Source organism: Papio anubis, chromosome 4, assembly GCF_008728515.1.
Source record: "Papio anubis isolate 15944 chromosome 4, Panubis1.0, whole genome shotgun sequence".
Taxonomy (NCBI): Eukaryota; Metazoa; Chordata; class Mammalia; order Primates; family Cercopithecidae; genus Papio; species Papio anubis.
This window is the reverse complement of record NC_044979.1, coordinates 19,373,177-19,399,458: the sequence shown is the minus strand read 5'-3', so window position 1 is coordinate 19,399,458 and position 26,282 is coordinate 19,373,177. Positions and strand designations below refer to the sequence as shown.

Below are 26,282 nucleotides of genomic sequence, written 5' to 3'. Positions count from 1 at the left end.
CCTGAAAATAAATGCTTTTGAAGATTATTTTTAGTCTCATATTTATGCTACCAAATTGTAAAAGAGCTGAAAGAAAATGTTTTATTTATTATTAATGATATGAGGCATGAATCACACTTTATTTATTTAGATAATCTCTTTTAAATTTCACTAGAACTTTGTGAAGTAATATTGTCCCTGTTTTATAACCGTCCAAAATTGATGTTAAGTGATTTTCCCTGGGTCATAGTAGCTAGTCATAGGCAAGGAATCGAAATCCAGGACTTTGAATTCTTAAGTTCAGTGTATTACCTCTTAATACATTCTACTGAAATGGCTAAACTAAGTATTCATAAAGAGTGTATTCCCCTGAAGAGTGTTCGGATAGGAAAAGCTCAGCAGAGTACTGCATAAGAAAACAGACTTTGAGCACATCAGAATTGCCCTGGATACCTGGGGATGAACATGTTTCACTCCCACGTGAAGCTGCTTGATATAGTAGATGGGTTGGAGGCAGCCACTGACTTTGCCATAAAGGTGTATAGAATTGCTTTGGTAAGGTACTTACCCGGCTTTCACTTTTAAAGTGGGAGTAATATTTGCCTTTTTTACCTCACAAGGGTATCATGAGGACCAAATGAAATAATTTATATGAAGAAGTATTGAAAATTATAAAACATGGTACAGAACAATGTAGGCAAAGAGTACAGGTGTTTTTATCTTGTCACAGTTAGTTTTCAGAATTATTACAGTCTTTTCACTTTTAATCCTTCACTCCTCACATCACTTCTTTATATGCAGATGGTCCTGCCCCTTTTCTTCAAGATCTTTATAGTAGTGTAGCTCTTTGTAGTAGATTTTTCTAGTAGTGTATCAAGTAGAGCAATAAGAAGGTAGTTCATTTTTTTCTTTTACCTTTCTTCAATCATTTTATTTCTTTTTAATTCAGTGTAATTGAACTGGACCCTCTTCCTTTTTCCATTCTCCATATAATTGAAAAGGATACAGGTTAAAGTTACAGCTTTTGTAGTTAGCCTTAATATTCTTACAGTAACTAATAGGGTATGTATATTCCTTGCCCATGGCAAAGAAGTTTCCCTAAAAATCTGACTTTCTTAAAGACTAGTTAGATAATGTGAAGAACCTCAAAAGTAGAGGTCTGGAGATCCCAGGTAACAGATATCTTTCTGCAATCAGATAAGTTCCTTTTTTATTTCCTACTTTGAACACCTTCATTGGTTAAGTTGTTTATCAGGTGAGGTAATGGTAAACCTTAAGATGCAGCCTTTGGGGACATAAGTGTGATTTAAACAAATTGAGTTCCTTTCTCCAAGCAAAGTGCCTCCTCATTCTAGGTCCTCAAGTATGTGCTTTCTGAACAGGGCAGTTGTTTTTCTGTGCTATTCTTCTTTTAAAATATGTGCTATTCTTTTTCTAAAATGTATTTGCTGTTTTTCTTTCTTTCTCTTTTTATTTCTGAGACACAGTTTCACTGTGTCACCCAGTCTGGAGTGCAGTGGTATGATCTCGGCTCACTGCAACCTCCACCTCCCGGGTTCAAGCAATTCTCCTGTCTCAGCCTCCCAAGTAGCTGGGACTACAGGCACCCCCACCCCACCGGCTAATTTTCTTTTTGTATTTTTAGTAGAGATGGGATTTCACTATGTTGGCCAGGCTGGTCTTGAACTCCTGACCTCATGATCCGCCCGCCTTGGCCTCCCAAAGTTCTGGGATTGCAGGCGTGAGCCAACATGCCCGGCCTAAATTAAATGTTTTTAAAATTTTCTCCACTTAAAAGCATATGGCTAAGACAGGAACAAAAAAGTTTCTGTTAAATAAAATGTTGTGTTGTTTTTTGTTTTTTTAGACTGAGTTTTGCTCTTGTTGTGCAATGGTGCAATCTTGGCACACTGCAACCTCCACCTCCCAGGTTCAAGGGATTCTCCTGTCTCAGCCTTCTAAGTCACTGGGATTACAGGTGTACGCCCGGCTACTTTTTGGTATTTTTAGTAGAGACGGGGTTTCACCATGTTGGCCAGGCTGGTCTTGAACTCCTGACCCCAGGTGATCCGCCTCCCTCCACCTCCCAAAGTGCTGGGATTATAGGCTCCAGCTACCATGCCCAGCCAGTTTTGTTATTCTTTATAAAATCTCCTTATGGTAGGAAATGAAATTTACTCCTTATCTGGACACTTAGTCATCTTTTTAAACTTGATTTCTCATCAGAACCATTTGTCATTAAGAATAGTAGCAGTGGGAAGGAAAAAAAAAAAAAGGAATAGTAGCAGTGATCCTTAAATTTTTCTCAGCAGGTGATATATTTAGAATTTATTATTTCAGAAGTTTTTTTCTTATACCAAATTATCAGAGCTAATTTTTATTCCAGATAGTAACTTTTTCTAAATTTATTTTATAAACATCCTCATTGCAGTCTGTGTTGCAGTTAGGATTTAAGGGAGATGCTGCCATGGTGGATGAATTTCTTTGACATTTATAGAGTTAAAGACAATAGGATATAGCTGAAACTTTTTTTTTTAATCTAGTATGACGAATTAGTTCCCGCTTCTCTAACAACAAAATATGGAGGCTTTTATATCAACACTGGCACTCTACAGTTTCGCCAAGCTTCAGATACTGAAGAAGATGATATTACAGACAACCAAAAGCACAAGCCACCCAAAGTGAGTTTATCAAACATTGCAACAGTAATGAGAATGTTCAGTTATTAGAATTTTTTTTAACGTTACTTGTGTCACAAGTGTGAATGTAAGGAAAAGTAAAATACAAACCATTGTGTCATGGATATATAGTTACATGCTTTAAAATTAAATTATGTAGATACGGGAAAATTGGTATTTACATCATAGAATTATATTTTCTTTGAAAAACTTCTCTTTACAAATGTGGGCTAATAATTTACTGTTACTGGGAGAAGGTTATATTTCTCGGATAGGTTAAGACTTCCTATAGAAATGACTAATAGCTGTTACCTTTCCTGAGATGTCATTTGTAACAAACTCTATAGAATTTGTATACATTGTCTTTGGGAAAGATAGAGTGTCCTTAGATAAATGTTTCTTGAAGTGTGGTCCAAAGACTTACTTATACCGGAATCACCAGAATGCTTGTTTAAAATGCAAATTATGAGGTCCTACCCCAGATAACTGAATCGAAACCGGAGGTGAGAGTGCTCTTGAACCCCAAGGATCTGCATTTATAACAAGCGATTGTAATGCACACTGACATTTGAGAAAAACCACTGCTAATGCTGGATTGCTAACGTCAAAGAGTAAAGCATTGATACTTTCATAAATGATCATTCTTTTACCATTTTGCAGGTCCCCAAAATAAAAGAAGATGATATTGAGATGAAGAAGCGGAAGCGGAAAGAGGAAGGGGAAAAGGAGAAGAAGCCAAGGAAAAAAGTACCCAAACAACTGGGGTACGTTCAGTTAAACCTAAGAAGGGAACTGGTGTCACAGTATGACTGTCTCTCCCTTTAGAAAGATATCTTGCCATTAACTAATTCAACTTAGCTGAGTCTAATTTAGTACGTTATTGACAAATATTAGTGACTTATATTTAATACTACTGTAGTATTTGTTCATAAGTAGAAGGCCTTGTAATCTTAGAGACTGAGTGTTTTAGATGAAATTTATAGATTGGTTCATTAAGTATTTTGCTCATTATAACTTTTACCAACAAGAACCAGTTTGAAAAGATATTATAAACATTGAAAAAACTGTTCTAATCTTTTGGTACTAAAACTAAGATGCCTGGGGAATGAGGATTAGCAGTAGCCTATATGGGAACAATTTATGGTTGTTCTAATATTTAAAATTTTGATTTGATTGATTGATTGATTGATTAGAGACAGATTCTCATTCTATCACCCAGGCTGGAATACAGTGGCCCAATCTAGGCTCACCGCAATTTCTGTCTCCTGGGTTCAAGCGATTCTTGTGCCTCAGTCTCCCAAGTAGCTGGGATTACAGGTGTATGCCATCACACCCAGCTAATTTTTCTATTTTTAGTAGAGAATATTTTAGTAGTGAAACATGAGGGTTTCACTATGTTGGCCAGGCTGGTCTCAAACTCCTGACTTCAGGTATTCCGCCTCCCTCAGCCTCCCAAAGTGCTGGGATTACAGACGTGAGCCACCCACTGCACGCAGCCAAAATTTTCATTGATTGTATATAGCTGTTCTTTTTTTTTTTTCCCCTCCTTGAGACAGGGTCTTCTGGCACAATCATGGCTCACTGCAGCCTCAACCTCCTGGGATCAAGGGATCCTCCTGCCTCAACTACCTGAGTAGCTGGGACTATAGGCATGTACCACTATGCCCAGCTAATTTTTATATTTTTGTACAGATGGTGTTTCGCTGTGTTACCTAGGCTGGTCTTGAACTCCTGGGCTCAAGTGATTCACTAGCCTCAGCCTCCCAAAGTGCTGGGATTACAGGCATGAGCCACTGCACACAGCCAGTATATAGCTAGTATTAATGATATTGCTGCTAAAAACGAAATAGAATTTCTCAGAAGCCTTACATCAGAAGAACAAAATATTTGTATAATGTAGTCAAAAATTACCAATTGCCTTGACGTCTCTGTGGCTTTTTTCACAGAGCTAAGGGAAAGACACTTGCGAGAGGCTGAATTTTCTTACTCTACTTAGCAGTGGAGGCACATCTGAATTTTGGGTTATCAATATCCATAAGGTTGATGTAGGGGGTATTTCTCTCCCTCTAAAACTTGGGATTACAGTCATTAAAAAATTAGGAGAAAAAATGTATGTATTACTAATGGTTGTCTTAAATGTTCATTATTTACAAGTAGACTTCTTTGGAAACGTAGGCTACAAGTAATCCCTTTTATTGAATGTGTTGTTTTTCAACTTTATAACTTATTAATGTATTCAGCTAATATTTATTAAGTACCCTGCTGTATATGAGGCACTGATGTAGGGTTTGGGTTGTATAACAGTGACTGAAACATGGGGCTGCCTTCAAGATGCTAATAACCTTTTAGGTTCTGTAGTGCACATAGAAGCATTTAAGCTATAGGATTTAGAAAAGATTTCTAGGAGGAAGTAATAGCTAAACTGAGCTATTTCCACATTTTCTTCACTATAATGGCCATTTACCTATTTGCCTTTCATGGGTGACATTCCAGATTATTCTGAAGAAGATGCTATTGTAATGGTATAAGTTAATAAGAAATTAAGAAAACTGCTCTGTCACCTGTCAAATGATTATTTTAATTCTGTGCCTGCTTATTTATATGACACTTTAAAATCACACATAGCCTAACTGATCATTTTTTTCTTCACAGAGTTGTGGCTCTAAATTCACACAAGTCTGAAAAAAAGAAGAAACGTTATAAAGATTCTCTTTCTCTGGCTGCCATGATCAGAAAATTCCAGAAAGAGAAGGATGCATTAAAGAAGGAGTCTAACCCCAAAGTCCCAGTGACCTTGTCAACCCCCTCTCTAAATAAACCCCCATGTGCTGCTGCAGCACTGGGGAACGATGTCCCGGACTTAAATCTGAGCAGCACTGATCCAGACCTTCCCATTTTTGTTAGCACAAATGAACATGAGCTGTTTCAGGAAGCTGAAAATGCCCTAGAGATGCTAGATGATTTCGACTTCGACAGATTACTGGATGCTGCTTCTGATGGTAGCCCCCTATCTGAATCGGGGGGTGAAAATGGAACCACCACCCAGCCAACCTACACTTCTCAGGTTATGCCCAAAGTGGTACCTACACTCCCAGAGGGTCTACCTGTACTTCTTGAAAAACGTATTGAAGACCTTCGTGTAGTAAGTGTAATAATTCTCTTGCTTTTTATTTGCTGCACAAACATGAGAATTAATGCTTTTGTTTGTTTGTTTTTATTTTCCACATAACACTGATATAATTGCTTTTGTTTTTTAAAAGATAATAACCTACAATCCCAACATTTTTATAACTTTTTTTTTTTTTTTTTTTTTTTTTGAGACGGAGTCTCGCTCTGTCGCCCAGGCTGGAGTGCAGTGGTGCGATCTCGGCTCACTGCAAGCTCCATCTCCCGGGTTCACGCCATTCTCCCGCCTCAGCCTCCGAGTAGCTGGGACTACAGGCGCCCGCCACCACGCCCGGCTAGTTTTTTGTATTTTTTTTTAGTAGAGACGGGGTTTCACCATGTTAGCCAGGATGGTCTCGATCTCCTGACCTCGTGATCCACCCGCCTCGGCCTCCCAAAGTGCTGGGATTACAGGCTTGAGCCACCGCGCCCGGCCTATAACTTTTTATTTTCCATGTTTCCTTTTAGACCTTTCTTTTTTTTGAGACGAAGCCTTGGTCCATCGCCCAGGCTGGAGTGCAGTGGCGTGCTCTGCTCACTGCAAATTCCACCTCCTGGGTTCAAGTGATTCTCCTGCCTCAGCCTCCTGAGTATCTGGTATTACAGGCGCCCACCACCTCCCCCAGCTAATTTTTGTATGTTTAGTAGAAATGGGGTTTCACCATGTTGGCCAGGCTGGTCTTGAATTCCTGACTTCAGGTAAACTGCCTGCTTCGACCTCCCAAAGTGCTGGGATTACAGGCATGACCCACCGCACCCGGCCTAGACCTTTTCTTTTAAATAGAAATAACTGGCTGGGCGTGATGGCACATGCATGTAATCCTAGCACTTTGGGAGGCCAAGGCGGGTGAACCACTTGAGGTCAGGAGTTTGAGACTAGCCTGGTCAATATGGTGAAACCCTGTCTCTACTAAAAATACAAAAAAAAATTAGGTGGGCGTGGTGATGCGTGCCTGTAATGCCAGCTACTTGGGAGGCTGAGGCAGAGAATTGCTTGAACCTGGGAGGTCGAGGTTTCAGTGAGCCGAGATTGTGCCACTACACTCCAGCCTGGGTGACAGAGCAAGACTCCGTCTCAAAAAAAGAAAAAAAACCCAAATAAATAAATAGAAATATCTTAGTGATAACATCAATAGAGTTGATTCTTTTATTATTAAATAGGATTCACCTGACTCTAGAGGAGATGGCATAGGTATTTTGTTATCCCATGTGGCCCCATCTCTATAATCTTAGTTTCTTTTTTTTTTTTTTTTTTGAGACGGAGTCTTACTGTGTCGCCCAGGCTGGAGTGCAGTGGCCGGATCTCAGCTCACTGCAAGCTCCGCCTCCCGGGTTCACGCCATTCTCCTGCCTCAGCCTCCCAAGTAGCTGGGACTACAGGCGCCCGCCACCTCGCCCGGCTAGTTTTTTGTATTTTTTTAGTAGAGACGGGGTTTCACCGTGTTAGCCAGGATGGTCTCGATCTCCTGACCTCGTGATCCGCCCGTCTCGGCCTCCCAAAGTGCTGGGATTACAGGCTTGAGCCACCGCGCCCGGCCCGATCTTAGTTTCTTTTAGGTTTTAAAAAGTGCTAATGATGCAATTCAGGTTTTTCAAGGTGTAATTATTAATAATGGCTTATCATTTATTTAGTAAGAACCAGTCCTGTGTGTTAGTTCCTTATTTATAAGATAGGGACTGCAACACCATCTTTTTTGGCTGTTACGAAGGTTAAACATGGTGATGAGCATGAAGTCAGACACATGGTAGGCAGTAACGTGTATAGAAAGTGAGACATCTCCTTTCTGTCACCTTTCTGTTACCTTGGAAATCACAGCAAGAATTGATAAACCTATGGATAATCAAAATACACAAGATAGCCAAAGTATTTGCCTCATTTTGTGAATTTAGGAAGATAAATTATATGTATTGTATGTGTATATATATCAAATATGAAAGAGAAGGGTATGTATGCTGAATTTCAACACTCAAACTGCATACCAAGGATACAAAGTTAAGTGAATTATAGCCCTACCCTCAAGGAGCTTATTCTTTTTTTTTTTTTTTTTTTTTTTTTTTTGAGACGGAGTCTCGGTCTGTCCCCCAGGCTGGAGCGCAGTGGCCGGATCTCAGCTCACTGCAAGCTCCGCCTCCCGGGTTCACGCCATTCTCCGGCCTCAGCCTCCTGAGTAGCTGGGACTACAGGCGCCCGCCACCTCGCCCGGCTAGTTTTTTGTATTTCTTAATAGAGACGGGGTTTCACCGTGTTAGCCAGGATGGTCTCGATCTCCTGACCTCGTGATCCGCCCGTCTCGGCCTCCCAGAGTGCTGGGATTACAGGCTTGAGCCACCGCGCCCGGCCGAGCTTATTCTTTAGTAAATAGATATGGAAACAGTATCTTGTTTTTTGAACTGTGGATTGAGACTTATCAATGGGTTGGAAATCACAATAGAAGGTAAAGGCCAGCATATTTAAAAAATGAAATAAAAATGGCCAGGTGCGGTGGCTCACACCTGTAATCCCAGCGCTTTGAGAGGCTGAGGTGGGCAGATCACCTGAGGTCGGGAGTTTGAGACCAGCCTAGGCAACATGGTGAAACCCCATCTCTACTAAAAATACAAAAATTAGCCCCGCATGGTGGCAGGCGCCTGTAATCCCAACTAGTTGGGAGACTGAGGCAGGAGAATCGCTTGAACCCGGGATGCGGAGGTTGCGGTGAGCTGAGCCTGCCACTGCACTCCAGCCTGGGCAACAGAGCAAGACTCCATCTCAAAAAAAAAAAAAAAAAAGGATAGGAATACGTGCTAATACATCAAAAGTAGGTTCCAAAAGTATTGTTGTATGACATTTTTGTTTATATACGTGTGTAACTACTGGATGACTAAATCTAATTTTCTATAGCTAGGTCATATAAAAAGTCTTGCGGTTATAAAGTTTAAAATTCTATCAGAAATTCTTCTAGATGTTTTTACTCAAAGGAAATCTATTTTTTATTCACATTAGGCTTTGGTAAGTACTATAGATACATCATGGAGACATTATAACTTAATTTGCAGTTTGATACCTTTTATGACCTGTGATGGTGATTGAATTTAAAAATAGGCAGTACTAATTTATTATTCACATTACTTTTTAAAAAATATTGTTTTTGCCTTCACCAAATCATCAGTTAAATGACCTTTTAAAAAATCCTTTATTTCAACAGTTGTACTATTGATTCCATATTACTTTTTCACTACATGTTTGACTTTTTAACTTCCTCTTAGAGATTACCAACTCTACTGATTTTTTTGTTGTTGTTGAGTATATCTAAGATTATTTTTTTCCCCAAAATATAGCACACTGCCTCCAGCCACACATTTCAGCTGGATGATTGACTGTATCCTGGTCAGCAATCCTCATGGAATGTAGCTAACTCTATTAATAATTATGTCAGTGACTCCTTAAGGACAGAGTCATAGAATCTGTCTTCTTGGATTCAAGTTAGATATGGCACCAGATTCTTTTGTCTGCTCGTAGAAGTCTGCAGCTTCAGTGTGGGTCGATCACACGATTTGGACCTTTTTTTTTTTTTTATCCTACACTATTTTTGTTTGTTTGTTTTGAGACGGAGTGCAGTGGTGCAATCTCAGCTCTCTGCACCCTCCACCTCCCTGCAACCTCCGCCTCCCGGGTTCAGGTGATTCCTGCCTCAGCCTCCCAAGTAGCTGGGACTACAGGCGCGTGCCATCACACCTGACTAATTTTTTGTATTTTTAGTAGAGATGGGGTTTCATTGTGTTAGCCAGGATGGTCTTGATCTCCTGCTTCAGCCTCCCAAAGTGCTGGGGTTACAGATGTGGGCCACTGCACCCGGCCGATATTTTAAAAATCTGTGAAAGTTGTGATCCTAAGAATATGAAAAACAAACAGATCAATTCCCATCAAGGTTAAGAGCCTCTGGAGGGACCATGGGCCTGCTGACACCTTGATTTCAGCCCAGTGATACTGACTTTGTACTTTGGACTGAGGAAGGATAAATTTCTCTTGTTTTAAGCCAAAAAGTTTGTAGTTTGTTACAGTAGCTGAAGGAAACTTACACAGTACCCAGCTGAACTTGAATCTCTCAAATGGCTTTGCCTGTCTGTTCATCACAACTCATTTGGTGTTCTGATAGGAGCTTCTTTTTTTTTTTCATTAGATATTAATCTCAAAGTAATTGTTTATTGCAGCAGGGCACAGTGGTACATACCTATAATCCCAGCTACTTGGGAAACTGTAAGGTGGGAGGATTGCTTGAGCCCAGGAGTTTGATACCAACCTGGGCAACATAGTGAGGCCCTATCTCAAAAAACAAAACAAAACAAAAACCAAAAAACCTTTGAACATGTGTCCTAAGAATACAAAATAGAGTAATGGCTTATTTTGAATTATGACCATCTTTCTTGTTTCTCTAGGCTGCCAAACTTTTTGATGAAGAAGGAAGGAAAAAATTCTTTACACAGGATATGAATAATATTCTTCTGGAGTAAGTAATTTTCTTTAAAAAAAAATTAAGAATGATTCATTAAAAAATGTAATAGGCCTTTGAGCTACTGGGTGATTGGCAAGTCTTGGGCATGAGTTCTTCCCTTTAAGCCTTACAGCATGTGTGATTCACATTTGTTTCTCAGCAAAATTATGTTTCTGCATGTATTGGTTTTCCTGGACCACTTAGGATAATCAAAGCTTCCAGTAGTTACAACTGCCAGAGCAAGTGACCACTGTACAGGTTGGATATTTAGCTAGACTTAAATGTACTTCATGTCACCTTATGTGAAAGTGTCTTTCTGGGAAATGTTAGAGCATTTATATATGGATTTAGCATGATTTTCCATCTACTTTTATTACTTACATTGGGGAATAGTAATTCCATTGATACCTAGTGAGGTTAATTATAATTTGTACAAACTTTTATAGTCAAATGGAAAGTACAGTTTTGTAAAGAAATTGTGGTTGTGAGGTAGGATAGAGATAATGTAGAGGAGATAGCAGTTAGATTGAGAATAAGGTGAAGGAGGATATATAATATAGATTGTATTTAAATTAGCAAATTTTATATTTAACTTAGCAATAATTTTTTTTTTTTTTTTTTTTTTTTTTTTTTGGGGCCAGGTCTGGCTCTGTCATGGCCAGGCTGGAGATGCAGTGGCGGATCTCCAGCTCACTGCAAGCTCCATCTCTCCGGGTTTACGCCATTCTCCTGCCTCAGCCTCCCGGGTAGCTGGGACCACAGGCGCCCGCCACCTCGCCGGCTAGTTTTGTATTTTTAGTAGAGGCGGGGTTTCACCGTGTTAGCCAGGATGGTCACCGAATCTCTGACCTTATGATCCGCCCGTCTCAGCCTCCCAAAGTGCTGGGATTACGGGCTTGAGCCACCGCGCCCGGAGTAACTTAGCAATAATTTTGCACTCAGAGTTTGATACTAATGAAGCTGTAGGTTCTAAGGTTGTGGTCAAATAAACCGAACTTGTAAACCTTGTTCTATCGACTTAGATTTTAACCATTGTTTCCAGGAATCAGCTATATAATTGGATGCAGAACTGGTCAAAAAGTAATCATGGGGAAAATAGCAAATTTTCACCTCTCTGGTGAAAATAATATTTGCTTATTCTTAGTGATTTAGTAGCATCATATATTATAGAAAGACACAGGAAAGGCTAGGCATGGTGGCTCATGCCTGTAATCCCAACACTTTGGAAGGCCAGGGTGGGAGGATCACTTGAGCTGAGGAATTTGAGAACAACTTGGGGAATATAGTGAAACTCCATTTCTATAAAATACACAGAAAAATTAGCCAGGTGTGGTGGTGCACACCTATCATGTCAGCTACTCGGGAGGCTAAGGTGGGAGGATTCATTAAGCCTGGGAGATTGAACCTTCAGTGAGCTGTGTTAAGTGCCCTCTTGTCCCAACCTGGGTGATAGAGTGAGACCCTGTCTCCAAAAAAAAAAAAAAAAAAAAAAAAGAGAGGGAAAAGGGAAATAACGGGAAAAGGAAAAAAGGAAAAGGAAAGTAGTATTTATAATACTATAATTGCCATCTTTTAAATACATAATGGAGATAGTTTCTCATGAGATGTGAAGAAGGGCTGGTTGAATCATTGCTTCTGATAATGCTTGTAATTTATTACAGTCTATTATTTTGGAGTACTTAAAAATAGACTCAGAAAACATATAGTCTGCTGCTAGTATAGTGGCAGAGGAGTTTCTCATTTCTGTTCCTAGTTATTTTAACCAGGAATTTTCAGATGGAGTCTTTCTGCCTGGCAGCCAGACAAATGCTTTCTATCTACACCAGCTCCTTTTCCCTAGTTCCGTTTAAAACTCCAGACTCAGTGAACAGTGCAGCCATGACTTGTCAGAGCTGTTCCAGATTCCATAGTCAGGGATCTGACCAACTCTTCTTTTTCTTTCCACCTGTGAACCCAAAATGTGATCAGGTCCTTCTCTTGTGACTGAGGCTGTTCTTTTTTATTTTACTCTTCTGTAAAAGGGAGCAACTGTTTCTGTCCTGGGAGAGTCAAAAGACCATCCTTGGGACATAGCTTCTCAGATAAGCAGAATATCAGCATTCCATATACAGGCTTTCCTATTTATTCCTCTCATGTCTATCTTAAAACGAATCTTTTCATTTTTTGGAGCCCATCTGCTTTTTATTTCACAGAGGGTATGCCTCCAATTTCACAAGTACTAGTGTTCTGAGTTGAAGTTTTTCCCTTTTAGTCACTTTCTTATTCCCTCAGCCTCTTTTTCCACTTTCCTAAACAAACATGTCTTATTTTCTGTATTGAGTTGCCCTCCTAAGAGAATATGGAACATAATTATTTAGAGTAGGAACTCCTGTGAAGCTATCCAGTTGTATTGGTGATGCCTCGCCTTTGCTTCCTTATACTAGGGGAAAAAAAGATCAGTTTGTTGGAATAGGGAACCCTCTTCCCCCTTTTTTGCCTGATTGAATTTTGCCTACTCAGAACACTAGATCAAGAGATACACAACATGCTGACTTGATTTCCTTGCCTACTACCTAGAACAGACATTGCTCATAATTTTTTTTTTTTCTTTTTTGAGACAGGGTGTCGCTCTGTTGCCCAGGCTGGAGTAGTGATGTGCTCATGGCGCACTGCTGCCTTGACCTGCAGGCAGTTGCCACTGGGCTGAGGGGTAGTATAATATCTCTTTGAGGAAAAGAGCTTTTGGTTAATTACAAATTTATTGTGCTTTACCTGAAAACATAGAGTTTGCCCTTGTAACCCAAAAAATATTTCCAGCTTTTTCATGGTTATAGAAGTTCTACTCTTAGACTAATAGAATACTTTTATAGCATTACTATTTATTGGTATGGGGCTGGGCGCAGTGGCTCACACCTGTAATCCCACACTTTGGGATCAAAGGCCAAGGCGTGTGGATCACCTAAGGCCAGTAGTTCAAGACCAGCCTGGCCAACATGGTAAAACCCCGTCTCTACTGAAAATACAAAAAACTTAGCTGGTCATGGTGGCGGGTGCCTGTAATCCTGGCTACCTGGGAGGCTGAGGCAGGAGAATCGCTTGAACCCAGGAGGCAGAGGTTGCAGTGAGCCGAGACCATGACATTGCATTCCAGCCTGGGCTACAAGAATGAAACTCTGCCTCTAAATAAATAAACAATTTATTGCTATGGGTTTTTTTCCCCCCCCATGAAAAATACTCTTTAGGAAATCATGAAAAGATAAAATGAGAACAAGAACTGGCTTTGTTTTCTTGTCTGTACAATGCCACCTAAAACAAATTCTATATTGTTCATTGTTGTTAACTTTTTTGGCCAGCATTGAGTTACAGCTACAAGAACTAGGCCCTGTCATTCGCAGTGGTGTCTACTCCCACCTTGAAGCTTTTGTGCCCTGCAATAAAGAAACACTAGTAAAACGTCTAAAGAAGTTACATCTCAATGTCCAGGTAAGAGGAAGAACAATAATATCTACATCTTGGGTTTCATAACCTGTAAAGACAACTTGTTTTTATTTGGGGCCTTTGCACATTAATTGATTTAATATAAGTACTCACCTTTTTTTTTTTTTTTTTTGCTTTTAATACAGGGTCTTTCCCTGTTTCCCAGACCGGAGTGCTGTGGCGTGAACATGGCTCTCACTGCAGCCTTAACCTCCTGGGCTCAAGCAGTCCTCCCACCTCAGCCTCCCAAGTAGCTGGGACTACAGGCTGGCATCATCACACCTGGCCATTTTTTAATTTTTTTTGTAGGGACAGGGTCTCACTATGTTGCCCAGGCTGGTCTTGAACCCCTGGCAAATTTGAAGTTATTTAATATCCCTTTGGCTGTGGAAGAAAGATATCTTACCCTTGCTTTTCTTTATATGGTTTTATCACATATATTTGTATCCCTAAACATTTTATTTAGTTTTGCATGGTTTTGAGCTTCATATAAAGAAATACTGTCTGCTTTCTTCTGTAGCTTGTAATGTCCAACATTGTGCACCTGAGATTCATCTTATGTCTACATATAGCAGAATTTTTTTTTTTGGAGACACAGTCTCGCTCAGCCCAGGCTGGAGTGCAGTGGCGTGATCTCAGCTCACTGCAACCACCATCTCCCAGGTTCAAGCGATTCTCCTGTCTCAGCCTCCCGAGTAGCTGGGATTATAGGCACCCGCCATCATGCCCAGCTAGTTTCGTATTTTAGTAGAGACGGGATTTCTCCGTGTTGGCCAGGCTGGGGTCTTGAACTCCTGACCTCAGGTGATCCTCCCAGCTCAGCCTCCCAAAGTGCTAGGATTATAGGCGTGAGCCAACATGCCCAGCCGGAAATACATTCATTTTTACTGCTGGGTACACAGCATTCCATTGTGTGAATATATCCCAATTAATTTGTCCATTTGACTATTTATGGATATTTGGGTTGTTTCCGGGAAGAAGTCTAAGCTACATAATTCTTCAAAAGTAATCATCTAGGAACGATGATACTGGATGTTCACTTTTTTTTTTTCTGGCCACTGCGCTTGGCCAGATGTTCACATTTTTAAAAATAAGATTTTATGTCATATGTGTTATCATATTTATTTACTGGTGTTCATGGAATAGGTTAATATGTACATTTTTAAACATAGGATTTTACGTTATATGTGCTGTAATATTTACTGGTGTTCATGGAATAGGTTAATACGCTTATTTGTAATATTCGTGTTTTTAAAATATTTTCTTTACCAAAAATCACATTTTAAAAACAGTTGTTTTGGCTCGGTAGCTCACACCTATAATCCCAGCACTTTGGGAGGCTGAGGCAGGCACATCACTTGAGGCCAGGAGTTTGAGAACAGCCTGGCCAACATGGCAAAACCCTGTCCTACTAAAAATAGAAAAATTAGTTGGGTGTGGTGATACACACCTGTAGTCCCAGCTACGCAGGGCTAAGGCACGATAATCACTTGAACCCAGAGGGCGGAGGTTGCAGTGAGCCAAGATGGTGCCACTGCACTCCAGCCTGTGTGACAGAGCGAGACTCTGTCTCCAAAAAAAAAATTGTTTCGGTGAAGAAAAGTAAAGTCTTATAATATTTCTGCACCTATAATGGTGATAAAAGTATGTTTTAAGTAGTTACATATATATAGTTGCTTGTAAGATGAAAGTAGTAAATTGCAAGCCTACTTTCTTTTTTGTCCGGAAAACCCACATGAATAAGAGTTTTCGGGTTCCTTTCACTTTGTCCTTGACCTTGCATTTTTACTTGCAGCCTAAGTCAGAATTACTAACCGTAAGAGAATAGGATACCAACATCCGGTTGGTAGTCATCCAAACCAAACACGTGTGTTTGTGTTCCAGAGCAGTGTCTCTTCTTAGGGCACTGGTTTCCCATCATAATGGAGATTAACCAGTAGTAGTCTATACAAGTAGAAGACAATGATTTTGTTTTATGTTATCTATATGAAAGTGTCCATGGGGCATTTTTAAGAGTGTAATGGAACACCATTAATAACTATGCTGGGCAACAGGGAAAAACTGGGACTCTTCTTGGGTAACTTGGAAATGTCAGTCTAATTGTGTATCTAGTGTGTATTACAAAAAGTCAGTGTTGTAGGAGAAATGTCCATATTTAGATATGCTAATATTTCAAATCTATAATTGGTATCTAAAACATAATTTTTATCTTTTGAGGACCTGCTTACAAAATTTTGTGAATATGTCTGATAAAAACTTTTAGTATGTTTTTCTTTTTAGGATGATCGTTTAAGAGAACCTCTGCAAAAACTGAAACTGGCTGTTAGCAATGTCATGCCTGAACAGCTATTTAAATACCAGGAGGACTGCCAGGCTCGTAGTCAAGCTAAGTGTGCCAAGTATGTATCTCTTCTATTTGGACTGGCTTTTGTATTTGAGAAGTGTATGTATGTATGTATGTATGTATGTATGTGTGTATTTTGAGACGGAGTCTCACTCTGTTGCCCAGGCTGGAGTGGAGTGGTACGATTTTAGCTCACTGCAACTTCTGCCTCCCGGGTTCAAGTGATTCTCCTGCCTCAGCCTCACAAGTAGCTGGGATTACAGGCACCTGCCACCACACCCGGCTAATTTTTGTATTTTTAGTAGAGAGAGGGTTTTACCATGTTGGCCAGGCTGGTCTCAAACTCCTTACCTCAGGTGATCCACCCGCCTCAGCCTCCCAAAGTGCTGGGATTACAGGTGTAAGCCACCGTGTCTGGACGTGCATTTGAGAAGTGCTTTTAGCTGTTCTGATGTTAAGTGGACCTCATTCTCAAGTAGAAATCCACATATACCACTGACATGATATAATTGAGTATTTTGTAAATGGCACTCAGTTGCTTTGGAGTCAGAGACAAAAGGTGTTTGTTAATGGATTGTACGGAGGTGATCAAGCAAGAGCTGACACTGTTGAGACATTTCACAACCCCACCTTGACTTGCTGTGGTTGAATGCAAGCATTTTCTGAACTAAAAGATGAATGTTGGTGCCTTTACATTGTAATTTGAAGTCCTTGTTTACCAAACTACTTTATAACTCCTTTCAAATTCGAAGTATTTTGTGGAAAGGTAGATTCCCTCTTTACCCTCTCTTTTAACATTCAACTAAGCAATTCAACAAGTGTTTATGGAGCATATTATATAGGCAGTGATGGGTTGAAAGTTTGTTTTGTAAAGTGGTTTTCATTTTTAGATTGCATACAGATGAAGAACGTGAAAAAAATGGATCCGAAGAAGATGATGATGAGAAACCAGGAAAACGTATCATAGGACCAAGAAAGAAATTCCACTGGGATGATACCATCAGGTAAGATTTAATTAGTTTTCACTTTTAATGTATAATGCAGAAGTAAGATTCCTCATTTAAAAAAAAAAAAACAAAAAACTCTGTAATAAATATAAAACTAGATTGGAAGCAACCAAAGATTAGTGTGTAGGAAAAAATTATTCAAGAGAAGATTAACTGGGCTCTACTATCCTCAGAGTATTATTGATTTTATTTTCATATACACTGTAATACTTTTTATAAACTGATCTAATAATGGAGTGAGTCATACTGGTTTCAGAAGGTGAAGTACTTTCAACATATTTCTTCTTGAGCCATCTTTCTCAATAGTATTTCTGTACCCCAAGTAGAGAACCATCCCTTTCAATCTTTGGTGCTTTGATTAAAGATACCAAAGGAAATTGTTTCATATTGGGGGTTTGACTGTGGTGCAATGAATGATATATGTTAGAAATTGTTATTTTCTAAATTTTTCACATAATCTGTATTATTGCTGCCAAATTTATGTTCTTCTAAAAAAAGTTTCAAATTTAATTTTCAATCTGTTTAGAACTTTGTTATGTAACCTTGTTGAGATCAAATTGGGATGCTATGAGTTAGAACCAAATAAAAGCCAGTCTGCTGAAGATTATCTTAAGTCTTTTATGGAGACAGAGGTGAAGCCCCTGTGGCCTAAGGGCTGGATGCAGGCAAGGTAAGAAATGCAACTTACTGGATTTTATTTAATTTTATTATTATTGCTGTTATTAAAGATATACATACACATACACATACATGACATTGATTTTGCTAAGAACCTAATGTATTCAGCATGCTGTATAGTCATCTCAGATGATCCTTGCTTTGAAGACCTTAAGCACTTAAATGACAAAACAGTCATGCATACACAGAGATAGATGTAAAGGTGATATTTTACTTAACATTTTTTTTAACACCCAAATTTGCTAGTAGAGAAAAAGAGAGAAGACTCCCAAATGGTTATGAAGTTTGGAAGAGGAACTTCATATGGGTAACATGAAGATAAGGAACCAAATACGGGATTAGAGCATAAGCAAAGAGACATAGCCTTAGGTTCTATTGAAAATAGTCATTGTAGAGGCCGGGCGCGGTGGCTTATGCCTGTAATCCCAGCACTTTGGGGGGCCAAGGCAGGCGGATCGCCTGAGGTCAGGAGTTCAAGACCAGCCTGACCAACATGGAGAACCTCGTCTCTACTAAAAATACAAAATTAGCCAGGGTGGTGGCGCATGCTTGTAATCCTAGCTACTTGGAAGCTGAGGCAGGAGAATCGCTTGAACCCAGGAGGTGGAGGTTGCAGTGAGCCGAGATCGCACCATTGCACTCCAACCTGGGCAACAAGAATGAAACTCCATCTCAAAAAAAAAAAAGAAAAAAGAAAATAGTCATTGTAGGCCAGGTTCCCAGTGGCTCACACCTGTAATCTCAGCAGTTTGGAAGGCCAAGGTGAGAGGATTACTTTGAGCCCCAGGAGTTTGAGAACAGTTTCAAAAAATAAGTAAATAAATAAAATATTCAGTGTAGAGAAGTATCTCAAGAAACTAAGAGTCACTCTGTTTAAAATCTCAAGGGTTGGCCGGGCGTGGTGGCTCAAGTCTATAATCCCAGCACTTTGGGAGGCCGAGACGGGCGGATCACAAAGTCAGGAGATTGAGAGCATCCTGGCTAACACGGTGAAACCCCGTCTCTACTAAAATATACAAAAAATTAGCTGGGCGAGGTGGTGGGTGCCTGTAGTCCCAGCTACTTGGGAGGCTGAGGCAGGAGAATGGCATAAACCCGGGAGGCAGAGCTTGCAGTGAGTTGAGATCTGGCCACTGCACTCCAGCCTGGGCAACAGAGCGAGACTCCGTCTCAAAAAAAAAAAAAAAAATCTCAAGGATTAAGTAAAGAATGTCGCCCGTTGCGGTGGCTCACACCTGTAATTGCAGCACTTTGGGAGGCCGAGGCAGGTGGATCACCTGAGGTCAGGAGTTCGAGACCAGCCTGGCCAACATGGTGAAACCCTGTATCTACTAAAAATACAAAAATTAGCTGGGCGTGGTGGTGGGCACCTGTAGTCCCAGCTACTCAGGAGGCTGAAGCAGGAGAATCACTTGAACCTGGGAGGCAGATGTTACAGTGAGCCGAGATTGCGCCATTGCACTCCACCTGGGCAACAAGAGCAAAACTCTGTCTCAAAAAAAAGAGTTAAGTAAAGAATGTAAAAATTAAATTTGGCTAGTTCTACCCATGATCTTAAATTACTCCATCTTACATCAACAGAAAAGATCTGTTGACCAGGTGTGGTAGCTCACCCCTGTATTCTCAGCACTTTAGGAGGCACAGGGCCACGGTGTGAGGATTGCTTGAGGCCAGGGGTTCAAGACCAGCCCGGGCAACATAGTGAGATCTCTGACTCTGCAAAAAGTTTTAAAAATTAGCTGGGCATGGTGGCACACACCTGTAATTCCAGCTTCTTTGAAGGCTGAGTTAGGAGGACCATTTGAGCCCAGAAGGCCTAGGTTACAGTGAGCTATGAATAAAACTCTCCATAAAATAGATTATTGAGTATACTGTACCATTATAACTTTTATTTGGTAAATAAGCAAGTAATAGTCTGTTGAAAATTAAATTACTTTAAAAATAAAACAATTATGTTATTATCTGCTATAAAAAAATAATAATTGTGTTCTTTAAATTTTTCCAGAATGCTTTTTAAGGAAAGCCGGAGTGTTCATAATCATCTTACTTCTGCTCCGTGAGTAAATGCAGACTCCAGATTGCTTCATTTATTCACATTATGTGCTTTAGTGATCAAAAGTATCATTTATTAAATGCTAGTTGGAATAGGACTTAAAAAGATCATTTTGACCATTGACTATTTAGATTTCAGAACACATTTATCTATTGAAATAATTGTCAGGCTACTCTCTAAACACCTACTAAATGCATAGTGTGACACATAATGGCCTGGGATTCTGGTAGTAGGGAAGCGTGAAGGCTCAGGGGTTTTCCTTTGTTCCTGGGCCTTCTACCTGCCAGTCTTTTTCTCCACCTCTTAATGTCCATCTGCATTTGTAATCCACAGCCCTCTGCTGTCTTGAGTTACCAGGACAGATCCATATGCACACCCACCCTTGCTGTGCTGCAGAGTGTTTTCCATAAAATTCACCGACTCTTGAAGTCTTTCCTTCTGTTCAAAACGGGGTATTTCCTTAGTGATGTGATTACTAGAGAAAGATCTTTTATCTTACCCACATAAAACAAAAAGGCAAGTTTTTTCTGTGGTCACCTTTTTGGTTGACTATTGGTCAATTCCAAAACAGTTTTATTTTTCCCTACAACTTGGGGCACCTTCTCTGTAGCCTGCAAGGGTGGCATTAAGGGTTAAAACCTGGCAGAGTGGCTCACGCCTGTAATCCCAGCACTTTCGGAGGCCGAGGTGGGTGGATTGCTTGCCTAGGAGTTAGAGACTGGCTTGGGCAACATGGCGAAACTCCTTCTCTACAAAAAATACAAAACTTAGCCAGGCATGGTGGTGTGTGCCTGTAGTCCCAGCTACCCAGGAGGCTGAGGTGGGAGGATGGCTTACGCCAGCCAGGGAGGTGGAGATTGTAATAGTGGAGATCATGCCACTGCCCTCCAGCCTGGGGGACAAAGCAGACCTTGTTTCTAGGGAAAAAAAAGGGGGTTATTAAAATATAAAATTAGCAAGTTACTGAGAATTTACTGAACACTCTAATTCAATATTATGCTGAGAGGTCTGTTTAACATCTTTTGGGCAACATTATAAAATTCCTACTCTCCTTGTATGCAATTATATAGGAATTTTTTAGTTTTTAGGAAGGACATTTCATTATTACAGTTGACCCTTGGAACAACACAGGAGTTAGGGATTTCACCCCCTCACCCCACACAGACAAAAATCCACGTGTAACTTTCAGCTCTCCCAGAACTTCACTGCTGATAGCCTACTGTTGACCCGAAGCCTTACTGATAACATAAATAGTTCATGAACACATTTTGTATATTTTATGTACCATATACTGTATTCTTAACAATAAAGTAAGCTAGAGAAAAGAAAATGTTAATAAGAAAATCATAAGGAAGAGAAATTATATTTACTGTTCATTAAGTGGAAGCAAATCATCATAAAGGTCTTCATCCTCAGGAGTCAACTGTATATCATCAGGGATGTATTGAGTTGGTTGTGGTTTTTGGTTCTTAGTGTTTTTTTAGTGTAAGTTCTAAGTAGTTTGGTTTCATATATTATAGGCTTACTTGTTGCAAGTGTTTTTGTTGTCTTTGAAATAAATTTTATATACATATGTATATGTTTGTGTCAGTAGTATTTTTGGCTTTAATTTCCCTGTACGGTAGTCCCCCTTATCCTCAGACAATATACTCCAAGATGCCTGCAGTGGATGCCAAAACTGCAGACAGTACCGAACCCTACATAGACTATTTTTTCCTATACAGACATTCCTATGATAGATTTGAGTTTACAAATTGGGCGCAGTAAGAGATTGACAACAACAATAATAAAAGAGAACAGTTTAACAATATACTATAATAAAAGTTATGTGAATGTGGTTTCTCTCTATTTCTGGAATTTTCCATTTAATATTTTCAGACCTCAGTTGACCACAGGCAACTGAAACCGCAGAAATTGAAAACTGTGGATAAGGGGGGGCTACTGTAGTTCCAAAGCCATATATGCATTACAATTCAGGTACAAATAATGCATTCCTTTAATTCTAAAGGTGTTTACAAAAGATGTCTCCCTCTCTGTCTTTTTTTTTTTTTTTTGAGATGGAGTCTTGCTCTGTCACCCAAGCTGGAGAACAATCTCGACTCACTGCAACCTCCATCTCCCAGGTTCAAGCACTTCTTCTGCCTCAGCCTCCCGAGTAGCTGGGACTACGGGCGTGAGCCACCACACCTGGCTAATTTTTGTATTTTTAGTAGAGACGGGGTTTCACCATGTTGGCCAGGCTGGTCTCAAACTCCTGGCCTCACATGATCTGCCTGCCTCAGCCCAAAGTGCTAGGATTACAGGCTTGAGCCACTGCACCCAGCCTCCTTCTCCCTTTTTTAAAATATCTTCATTATGATCATTAACTTTGTGTTTTGTTTAACTTTGTGTTTTGTTTTGTACTGTAAAGTAGGAATCTATGGGATAAGTGGGCCTAGAGGTCGTTTCCCTAAATGGCCTTCATCAAAAAAAACTTAGAAAATTACTGTTGCCTAAATGAAGTTGTAAGTTGACAGTTTTAATCAAGATTCTTGTTAATCTAGTTAGTGACATTTTAGCCAAGTGAGGTAGACAAGGTGAAGTATTTTAGCTTGTCAACACTTATTCAACAAACATTTCAATACTTTGACTTACTATGGAACTCGTTAGTTTTTTTTAATCTTTGAACTTTTTCATAGTTTTCCAAAACTTCCAAGATTCCATAGTAATTTTTCTTGCCCTTTTTCTCCCTGTCATTTTGACATTTTTTATTTGAATTTTTACATTACAAAAATTTTTCTTTAAAAGCTCAGGGGTTTTTTTGTTTTGGTTAAGTTAAATCTCATTCACACTTTCTTTGCATGGTTTAATTTGAGCCTGAAGTTCCTTGAAGCTCTTTTAGGAGGGGGGTTGTTTTACAGTTTATGTATTTACATTTAATTTTTAGAAAATTGTATTATCTACATTTCATGTTTTACTGGTTGTTTGGCCTTTCAGTTAATCTGAATTGGGGAATATGTTGCTACACACTTAGTATAAACTGAGCACTTAAATATGGTTCCTTCAAAGAGCTTTCCAAATAGCAGAAGGAATTATTTACCACATAATTACAAAGCTATTTATTATAATTTTCTAATGAGCAATATAACTGCTACTGAAATAGCCTTTTAAAATCATTTTATCTTAGGGCAAAGAAAAAGGTGATTCCTGCACCTAAACCCAAAGTAAAGGTAAGTATTAAAACAAAATCTTTAATTAGTTATAGTTGGTGAATGTGAAATACATTCGTAAGATGAAAAAGATTTATGGTATTTAGCAGAGGTCAGTAGGCACTATAAGATAGGTGTTTTCAACTTCATAATAATCTTAGAACTTTTGTATTTGGGAGAATAGATTCCTGTGTAGCAGTGGGAAATATGCATATGCCAATTATAAAGCTTAACTTTATTAATACTTGGAAATGCTAGGTAAACTATAACAAATATTCTTTCATAGCACAGCTGAGATTGAAAATATGTAAGAAAAATTCCTAAGACCAAAAACAAAAAAGGAGCTGACAGTGTTAATCTGTCGCTTAAACTTTGGTTGCCCTTGGAGGCATTTGGCACTTTCTACCCATCACTTTATGGTTTCTTTTTATGTTTCTTCTCAGAGCATAGCAGTTAGGGTTTTCTTGGGCTTGTACAGGTTAAAACTTGGGATGAAATCTGTGTAAAGCTGGACCTTCAAACTATAACGTATTTAGTAAAAGAAAGAACTAGAAAAAAATCCAGCCACCAGCAGAAGACATTAAGAAAAGTGGCTCTTGGCCGGGCGCAGTGGCTCACGCCTGTAATCCCAGCAATTTGGGAGGCCGAGGCGGGCGGATCACGAGGTCAAGAGATCGAGACCATCCAAGCTAACATGGTGAAACCCTGTCTCTACTAAAAATACAAAAAACTAGCCGGGCGTGATGGTGGGCGCCTGTAGTCCCAGCTCCTTGGGAGGCTGAGGCAGGAGAATGGCGTGAACCCGGGAGGCGGAGCTTGCAGTGAGCTGAGATCGGGCCACTGCACTCCAGCCTGGGAGACAGAGCCAGACTCCGCCTCAAAAAAAAAAAAAGAAAAGTGACTGTCTTGGACTGGGTTCTGGTTTGGAGGAAGAATGTCCTTGCTGAAAATTTTTCTTGGCTTAGGAGTTTAAGTTACACTACCTCTACAATCTGAGAAAACCCCAAGCGGAAAAAGTAACTTAGTTATTGGATTAGTAGTAACCCAGGGCCTCTGGCAAAAGTAAATTCTATGTGGCATAATGTGCCCTCTTCAGAGGCCTCAAAGGCCTTCCTCCTATAAACCACGTCAGACCTGAACTTACAGTCTGAAATACAGAATACATGAGAGGATAAGTTACTATGAGTGAGAGTCAGTAGGAACAATAAACAACAGTTAGATCCCTAAGACAGACAAGTAGTGCATTTATGGAATTTAGTAAATAAAATAATTTTACTTAAAATTTTTTAATATTTAGAGAAATAGAAAAGGGAATAAAAGATATCCTATCAAAATAGACAAAGTAGATTTGAAAGAGAATCAAAATATAACCTCTGAAAGTAAAAACTATAGTCATTTGAAATTAAAATTTTAATGAAAGCCCATACCTTTTAGGTTTTACACTTTGCTCTGTAGCCTTTGTCTCTTTGGTTTTTTGTTGTTGTTGTTGTTGTTGTTTTTAACAGATGAGTTTCTTTGCTTGTAAGATTGTGTCCAGATGGTCAATATTTATTATTCTGTGGCCTTCCTGACTTTTTTGGTGTTAGAGCCTCTTTAAATGCAGGGTACATAGTCTTTTTCTTTTTTCTTTCTTTTTTTTTTTTTTTTTTTTTGAGACAGTCTTGCCATGTCACCCAGGCTGGAGTGCAGTGGTGCGGTGCGATCTCGGCTTACTGCAACCTCCACCTCCCAGGTTCAAGCAATTCTCCTGCCTCAGCCTCCTGAGTAGCTGGGATTACAGGCGCGTACCACCACGCCTGGCTAATTTTTGTATTTTTAGTAGAGACAGGGTTTCACCATGTTGGTCATGCTGGTCTCGAACTCCTGACCACGTGGTCCACCTGCCTTGGCTTCCCAAAGTGTTGGGATTTCAGGTGTGAGCCACCGTGCCCAGCCAATAGTCCTCTTTTTCTTAATAACCTACTACTTTGTCTTCTGATCCAAATAATATTGAGCCAATCTTTCATTAAATCTCTTGAGTTTGGACTTTGTTTTGACACTTCACTTTATTTTTATTAGAATACTAAAGTTTTAATAGCCTCCATAAAGGATTGGTTACATTTTGATACATCTGTTCAAACATATGATTAATAGAATAATTGGATAGGAAATTTATTAAATTCTAACACTGGATGTGTTAGAATGATATGGGGGAGTCATCAGTTTTTTTGTTTGTTTCCTTCTCTATGGTTAAATTACTTTTTCCTTTTCCCAAAATGGAAAAGCTATATTGTTGATGTGGTTTTTTTCCTACTGTAACTCCCCATACTGTTTCTAGTTACAAAGGTTAAAATAAGGAAATGCCTATAATAAAAAATGCAAATAACACAGAAAAGTAAGGAGAAAAGTAAAAGTATCTATAAATTTCTCCTCAGTGAGAGAATAAAAGCTCTTGGCTTTCTAGGACACATCTTCCTTCCCTTCTTCTGAAACTCTGTTCTTCCCTCCCTCCCTTCCATTCATCCATCCATGCATCTATCCAATTAGCTATCCATTTATTTAGTCTTTTATATAAATGGGACAACCTGCTTTTTTGACTCAGTTATATATCCTGAACAATTCTCTGCCAGTATAAATGTACACAGTATTCTATTAGAGTGCATTTGATGTTTTTATAAATAAAAATTAATAATCAAAAAGTCACTTTAAAACAGCAGTTTTATACTAGTAATACTTCCAACATTTGGATACATTTCCCACCCTTTATTTTGTACTTTTTATAATGGTATTTTCACTAATTACGTAAGTGGATGGCATATCAAAACAAACGTGTCTCATTTGTATTACCTATTCTTCTTAGCAGACATTTGTGACCTTAATGTAGTACACTTGTACTTCCAATAGGCAGTGAGGTTTTTAATCAGGGGTTTTAGAATAAAAGCTTAGAAAAAATACTAAGGAAGTTAGAGTGTAACAGTATTCTTAACAGCTTGCTTATGTAATACCTTAGGAGGTGATGGTAAAGACCCTTCCTCTCCATTCTTTCCCCACTATGCTTAAGGTAAGTGCTATGGTTGTATAAATCAGTATATAATATAACACTCTAGGTTTGTTTGGGTTTGTTTAAGAAACTAATTGAGGAGACTTTGATATGACTTTTATGTAATAGGTTTTTGCTTCTCAATCTTAATAAAATGAGTCAAATACTTTATTTATCTTTAAAAATAAATAGATGCTTTTTAATTATTTTGCTCTTTGAATATTGTAAACTGTGCTCTAGTTA

General features: G+C 39.2%; 1 protein-coding gene across 12 annotated transcripts in view; it reads left to right on the top strand.

Annotated features, from left to right (window-relative positions):
• The window catches only part of UBN2 (ubinuclein 2), a 100,566-nt gene that overhangs the window by 25,915 nt on the left and 48,369 nt on the right, over positions 1-26,282 (top strand). For 11 of the 12 annotated variants that reach the window (XR_004183108.1, XR_001901256.3, XR_001901258.3 and 8 more), the window contains 11 exons: positions 2,523-2,660; positions 3,318-3,421; positions 5,310-5,799; positions 10,239-10,309; positions 13,627-13,756; positions 16,031-16,149; positions 16,985-17,098; positions 17,628-17,771; positions 19,785-19,835; positions 22,999-23,041; positions 26,010-26,060. Coding sequence is in view for 9 of the 12 variants with exons in the window: in XM_021936321.2 (XP_021792013.2) it covers positions 2,523-2,660; positions 3,318-3,421; positions 5,310-5,799; positions 10,239-10,309; positions 13,627-13,756; positions 16,031-16,149; positions 16,985-17,098; positions 17,628-17,771; positions 19,785-19,835; positions 22,999-23,041; positions 26,010-26,060 (1,455 nt within the window). In the remaining 3 variants the exon portion in view is untranslated. The remainder of the gene's footprint in view (positions 1-2,522; positions 2,661-3,317; positions 3,422-5,309; positions 5,800-10,238; positions 10,310-13,626; positions 13,757-16,030; positions 16,150-16,984; positions 17,099-17,627; positions 17,772-19,784; positions 19,836-22,998; positions 23,042-26,009; positions 26,061-26,282) is intronic. The other variant, XM_021936319.2, reaches the window with a different exon arrangement.